General features: G+C 38.4%; 1 protein-coding gene across 1 annotated transcript in view; it reads left to right on the forward strand.

Annotated features, from left to right (window-relative positions):
• LOC108232257 (MDM2 binding protein) overlaps positions 1 to 7,433 on the forward strand; it is a 30,918-nt gene that overhangs the window by 8,487 nt on the left and 14,998 nt on the right. The window contains exons 8-12 of the mRNA XM_017409899.3: positions 563 to 679; positions 4,970 to 5,064; positions 5,387 to 5,453; positions 5,575 to 5,692; positions 6,145 to 6,321. Of these exons, the coding sequence (XP_017265388.1) occupies positions 563 to 679; positions 4,970 to 5,064; positions 5,387 to 5,453; positions 5,575 to 5,692; positions 6,145 to 6,321 (574 nt within the window). The remainder of the gene's footprint in view (positions 1 to 562; positions 680 to 4,969; positions 5,065 to 5,386; positions 5,454 to 5,574; positions 5,693 to 6,144; positions 6,322 to 7,433) is intronic.

Raw genomic sequence — 7,433 nt, forward strand, 5'->3', positions numbered from 1 at the left:
CTCCTAACAAAGGAGGCTCGTTAGAATCCTTGTTTGTCTGACTCACTGAGGGGCCACTCTTGTCACATGAGTGCAGGTGTTGATCGGAGTGATCCCCAGTCAGTTTCACTCCAATCAACACCTGCACTCATGTGACAAGAGTGGCCCCTCAGTGAGTCAGACAAACAAGGATTCTAACGAGCCTCCAGTGTTAGGAGAGTGAGAACAATTTGCAAGCAATCCAGCTCACATCACATCTCAGCTTTAAAAGCCCAACTCCACACTCTCTATTTCTGAATTGAGAAAGCTCCTCGGATGAGAAGCGAAACGTCTTTAGCTACAGAATAGAAGTCCAGTTGTTTTTGTTTTTTAACTTTTTTTTGAATTTAGTTTAAAGCTCTGACATGAAAGGCAGTGGGCGATACGCATTCTTTTAAGGAACACTACGGCTTTTATTTGACATCTAACCTTCCACACGAGATATCAAACTGTTGTGTTTATTCATTCTGCGACGAGAGAACTTGTGAGTAATTTATCAAATCCTTTTTTCCCCCCTCTGTGTGTGTGTGTGTGTTTGCATCAGTATGTATCAGAGCTCCGCTTTGATGGCTTTTCTCTGCGCTTTCCCGTGCATCAGACATCAGAGTCGAGCCTCTTGCAAGGCCCTTACACCACTACAGATCACAAGCTTAACTCTGAGGTAAGTCTCTGAAAACAGAAACTTCCTGCATCGCCGCTGCTTTTTTTTAATTAACCAAAGTTAATTAAAGGGGAACGGATCACGCCAAATTCGCAACGTGGTCCTCAGGATGAAGTTTTAATCAGAGCGAGTCGCTGTTTGGTTTCAGCTTGTGGTTCCAACATCTGAATAATTTCGTTTTTGTTCTCCCTGACAGAGATTTGTGCCCCAAGTAGTAAACAGTCTTCCGCCACAATGCTGTAGGGTGTGCATTTTAATTGAAGGATTGCCAATGTGAATGCCTTGGATTGAGAAATGTTGCCAAGTTGAGGGTTTTTGAAAATTGTAGCTTGAGAAACAGACCATAACGAAGCATCTCCGGTAATGTGTGTACATCTGATCTCTAAGGAACCTTTTGATGGATGGATGGGATGAGTAGACGGGTGATTAGGTTTTTATTTATTGTTAAAATGTTCCTTCAACCTCGGCCGCCCCCGTCGAACCTCCCAGCTGTTCACTAGAACGGGGTTTGATGCAGGTTCATCGTCTAATGACTTCTTGCAGACACATGGAGGTGATCCTTCCTTCCTGATTGCCTTTTAATCAAACCCAGGACCATCAGCTGAGACAAACTAAATGCGTTTTAGTTTTCTAAATAGGTGCTGACCTTTTTTTCTCCCAGATGCCCAATTCAGAAAATGGCTTTTTTTTATAGTACAGATACAGGACACTGTTCAGGGGTTCAACATGGAAAATGTTTTCATTATGGCCTATCATAGTTTACAATTTTTTTTGTCTAGATTCTTGGTTGCATACTTTAAGACATATTAACATTTCTAACCTCTTCTCAATAATTTAAACTTTGAGTCATAAATGGTGCTTGTCAATCACTGTCTTATTAAGACATCTTACAATTTTTATCTTGTCTCAGTTCTCCCACCTTTAATTTAACGCAGTTATTACTCCGCTCAAAACCGTGTTGCTGAATTCCATAAATAACTTCTTTGAATGAGAAAAAAAATAATGCCATAAATGTTGCAACTTTCTCTGTCCTGATGATAATACGTGCGATGAGATGATCTATAAAAACATCAGATTCTTTCGTGTCTTCCAGTTGCTTTAAACGTGAGTTACAGGATTTCATGATGGCCGAATAAAACAACTAGAATCTCAATCAGTGTCATCCATCCATCCATCCATCCATCCATCCATCCATCCATCCATCCATCCATCCATCCATCCATCCATCCATCCATCCATCCATCCATCCATCCATCCATCCATCCATCCATCCATCCATCCATCCATCCATCCATCCATCCATCCATTTTCTTTACCCACTTTTCCTATCCGGGTTGTGGAGAGCTGCTGTCTATCTCCAGCTGTCAAGTTGCGAGAGGCGGGGGACACCCTGGGCAGGTCGCAAGTCCATCACAGAGACACATAGAGACAAACAACCTTTAACTCTCACTCACACCTAGGAACAATTTAAGAGTTATCAATGAACCTAAGATGCATGTTTTTGGTCTGTGAGAGGAATCCGATCCTGCGACCTTCTCGCCAGGAAGCCACAGCCCCACAAAGTGCAAATTACAAAGCGTCAGAAACAAACTACTCAAAGTTAAATGTTTACTTATCCCCGTCCTGTCCTCCCATCCCCTCTCCCCCACAAGCGTTTATTAAAATCACTTTAGCTCCCTGATTAGGCCGATCGAACTGCTTGTCCTGCTGCAGCTGGATTTTTAATACCACTGACTGATAATTTAATTACACTTCTATCAAAATAGTTTTTAATTAGTTTCCTGTCAAACTACCATGTAATTTATCAAATTAATGTGTAAGCTTTATATATAAATACTGGTAGTAAAATGTGCTATTTTTAAACACGAGCCTAAGAAAGTATCAGATCTCGTCTCTGTATCGAGCTACCTGGTTAAATGTATGGAATAATCTGATCTGTGTGCTGCGTTCTCACTGCAATTGAGAGTGACGCTTGTCTTGAAAAGGAAAGGTGAGGGTAAAGCTATCAAACGTTCCGGCAGTGGCTGTTTTTGTTTTTATAAAGACAACTTTTCTCTCCACGTTCTGCAGTATTGACGAATGAGTGGAATGCAACAACAAAAAACAAGCAGCAAAGGGGAGAAAACATTATATATTATCTGCAGTCATACTCACTCATAATGATTTATTATTTAATAATTACCTCCTCCACACATCACCTCAGCTGTATATATAACCTGCACATTATTCAGGGAAGCTGTCAGGTCTTCACATTGTCCGGTCTAAATGATTTAGATAATTGTACTTATGCACACCTGCTGTGAGTAATGTCTCGTTGTTACTGTAGTTGCGGGAAAACAGTGAGAAACGTTCCTCAGAAAACTCCCAATAAAACTGTTTTACCACTCTAGAAATTGCAGCTTACCTGCTTTTAATTTCTCTGCCGTAACAGCCACCAGCTCAGAGATGAATCGTAACTGTAGGGTTTGGGTTTTTTTTGTTTGTTTTACAAGCTAATTTATAAAAAAGCATCACTGCTGTAACATGCAGCATTTATATTGTGCGTGTGTATTGTCTGCCATAAAAAAACGTGCTCTTTAAATGTGCTCGTTTATTTGCATGACAGTGTTTTTGACAACGCTTTTATTGCGTCGCCCGCTATGGCGCAGTAATGGGTTTTCTTATGTAGATTAATAAGCATAAAAATTAAACATCACAGGAGCTCTCCCACAAGAATTTACAGGCTGGTTTGAGCCGCACATAAACACACACACACAGACAAACTTTACTCATATTAGGGAAGCAATAAACACAGTTTAGAAGATTCTGACATTAAAAAGATAGAGGGAAAAAAATCCCAGCACTTTAGACATCAATATTATTATAATATGGAGGGATTTTTATATCTGTAATATGCGTGTTGTGTTTATTTTGTCTATTGTGTGTGTGTGTGCTCTATAATGAGGGGAGAACTGCTCTGTTATTCAGGTATGTGTCTGTGTGTGTTTGCGTTTCGGCTCATTTACTCGTCCGTGGAGAATGAGACGGGGAGTGTGTGTCTGTGATCTCATCAGACTCCCGTACAGAGAAGCAGATGGCAATGATTGTTTTGGCTTAAAAAAAAAACCCTACGCTGACGACAACAGACTATTACATCTCAGCACCTGCTGGGATAAAGGACTGCAGAATAACTTGAACTTTAAAACATATGTTTAAAAAAAGCTAAAAGACAAAAACTATTTGTTTTTTTTTAGTATAAATGACATGTTATTTATGTACTAAACCAGACACTTCTGTCCCCAGTGAACAGCTCACACAAAAATGTAAAAAGTCAAGTTACACGTGTTACTTTTTATATAAAGCTTCTCTGACGACAGGCGTAATAAATTTACTTTGTCACAATTTTTTTTATCAATCTTTAATTTAAAGCCACATGTGATCACTAGTCAAAAAATATTTTTGCGTAACATGAACTTAACCTAATAACTGAACTACTTAAACAAGAAAAAATGCATTTAATGAAAATATCTGATCATATTTTAGTAACGTTATTAGACGTATTAGCACATTTTTACCTCCTAATACTGGCTGTGTTTTAGAGTTTAATGTTAAAAATTCAAGTTGGGATCTGTTTGTCTCCTCATAATAATTGGATGTTTTTTTAATTAATTTAAATATTTCTTTTCTTTCTTTATAGAGAGAATGATTAACTGTTTCACAGAACAATGCTTTAAAGTAAAATAGAATTTTTATAATATTTTTATAATATAAATTCACTAGAATAAGTCCAGTAATATAGTAACCGTGTATGGATTTAACCCATTTTTATATGTCATTAAATTTACTACTTTATTCCACTGTAACGCTAATAAGCTCATCAGCATCATGTATAAATAGTAAATATTTTTTAGGCATCTTTCTGCCCGGCTGATCAAACGGTGGCATTAAACATCTTTGTGTGTTTTGTTTTCCTAAAAGAACCTCAACTTGTTTTTTTTTTTAATTAGCTCATTAGAAATTTGTGTACAGAGAAGTTTGTCTGAGTAGAAAAATGAAATGATCAGAATCTGAGTTGGTTTTTGTTGCTGAAGCTCAGTCATTAAACTGATAGAAGGTCTTCAGATCCTGAAGCTGCTGCGTCACAGACCACAATGATTATTCAGAACGTCTATATTTATATATCCTCTGTTGTAAAAATGTAGTTTTTTTCTGTTTAGTTGTCGATTCTCACAAAGCTTCCCCTTTTTTCCCTTTTTAATTCTGTCTGTTGAGTTCATGGCACCCACTCTCTGTTTGTCCTGGCTTTTGCAGGTCTTCCAGTACTACGCACCAGTTTTGGACTTGGTTCAGCTGGTTGATCTGTCAGACCTGCCCAGCTTTCTGATGTCCAGCACCAAGTTTGAACTGTATCCTCACATTTAGGTGTTTGTAAGGACCTAAGAGTGTGTGTGTGTGTTTGAAAAGCATACCAAAATGGCATAATGTGTACTTTTATGTAAAAAAAAGGTTAATACACCTTTATTTTAGCTCTCAGGTTTTGAGGTTTGGGGATATAATAAAAAATCATTTGGTTCTAACAGTCCTTTAGAAGAGACAACCACAGATCGCACAGAAGATGATTTATTACACCATTCACTGTTGATCAAACAAACGAAGACAATAAAAATGCAGAAGAATAATGTGAAAAGCCTGCAAGCCTTAAATTGTTCCTTTACGACCAACAAAAAGAGGCCTGTCTGGGAAGTCAAAGAAAGCTAAACTTCTCCTGGACCAGCTGAGGTCACTTTGTGGAAAGGTACTCCTCACTCTTTGTGCTCTTCCACAAACCATTTCCTAGTTAACTAAACTAACTATTTCCTGTGTGTTGTTGAAGGGATCGCTCAGCTTGTGTTTATTTGATGTGCTTCTACCTCCAGGTTGGAGCATTGTTCAGCCTGTCCTGCACAATCACTCCTGTTGCCCAGCCTTCAGCCGGCCAGCTAAGCTCCCAGCGCTGGAAGGAGTCTTTAGCCCGGAGACCCAAGTCCTTTCTTGGTAAGACCTCTTCGAGCTTTGATTTATGAGAAACTGACAAAGACGTACCATGTCATCTTCTGAATTCAGCCGTTTACGACAACTGGACTGAATTATTGAAATCTTTGTTGGAAATTTAAACCACAGGTGTGGCTGAACTGATGCGAGAAACACTGCTGGAAATATCTGAGCAAATCATGATCAAACTTTCTATCAATTATTACCATATGCTTGAGTAAATTTGTTTGATGCAGCAAATTAGACTGCAAGGATTTAGGTATTTTGTACGCTTCGATGCTCAAATGTACTAATTAAGTATTAGAAAAAAAAAAGACCCCCCCCCCCCAAGAAAATTGAATGATTAGCTTCCTGATAGCAGTTGATAACTTCATAAAGCATGACAAATTTCTTCTCCACCACAGGCTGCTTTCTGTATTTACAATAATTCCTGTCCTTGCTGCCTTTCCCTGCAGTGCCTGATGTCGAGGTGAAAGGTGAGAGCGCCGTCTACTTCCTGTTGGTCCAGGGCTCAGAGGATGTTGGTTCTGGAGCTTGCAGGGTCAGATTAATGCACTCCTACTGTCAACTTAATGGAGCGGCTGCTATGGCAACCATCTCTGGCTTGCTGAGAGAAAACCCTCTCTCATCAGGTATTTTGTGTTTACCTTTGTTACTGTAAGGATTTTCTTGTCTTTTAAATTCTTCGGATGTTTTCCGAGCAGATTTGGGATAACTTAGCTTGTGATTACTTAAAGTTTTCTCAGGCTGAAACTATTTAACGGAGAGTCCAGATTTTTTGATGTGACACTTTGTGGAAAGGTTATGAACAAATAACATCTTACCTGTTGTAGACAGGTTTCTAAACGGCCTCAGTTTGGGGAAATTAAGTTTATTTTCTGCCCAGATTAACGAGCTAACAGCTAGTCTGAGTGAGGCCGAGAACAAAGTGGATTTTTGTTGTCTGAAAAGCTTTAAATTGCTGTCTATTTTACATTACATGGTTATTTTGGCAGAAATATTATAATGCTCCTACAGGAAGTGCCTCCGCCTGTGCTTGAACTTCTACAGCTCGCTGATGCCATTTGTAAAAAAATAACTTAAAAATAACTTGGGTTCCTCTTAAGATGGCAACGGACCTCATTGGTCTTGGCCCCACTTGAGTTCAGTCGTTATCTCATGGATCTGGTCAGAATGAAACTATTTCTCCAAAGTGTGACAGTTCAAACAGCTATTTACAACAGGTAAAATATTAATTAATCATAACCTTTCCACCAAACCTCTCTTCCTCTAAAGATCTGAGCTGTAGCTTTAGGTTAAATTGGCTCTTACTAACTTCTGTTTGCAGTCTACCCAACGATGAGCAGATTGATGCTAATGTAAGTGTAAGACAAAGGTGGTAGACCATCTTAATCACTGGAATGAGCAGTCAGGGCTAAACCAATGTTCAGCACATTAGATTAGGTTAATGATCCACACTTCTATAGCCCTTTTTACCTGTATCGTGTTATCCAATCCTCTTTAAAACACGTTTCTCATTCAGCCATTCACTCGCTCTCTCTATTACAGGTGCTGATCATAAAATTAGAATATCATGAAAAAGTAGATTGATTTCAGTAATTCCATTTAAAAAGTGAAACTTGTATATTATATTCATAAATTACATACAAACTCATATATTTCAAATGTTTATTTCGTTTAATTTTGATGATTACAAATGACAACAAATGAAAATCTCAAATTCATCATATCAGAAAATTAGAAT

This window comes from Kryptolebias marmoratus, linkage group LG16 (genome assembly GCF_001649575.2).
Source record: "Kryptolebias marmoratus isolate JLee-2015 linkage group LG16, ASM164957v2, whole genome shotgun sequence".
In the NCBI taxonomy this organism is placed as follows: Eukaryota; Metazoa; Chordata; class Actinopteri; order Cyprinodontiformes; family Rivulidae; genus Kryptolebias; species Kryptolebias marmoratus.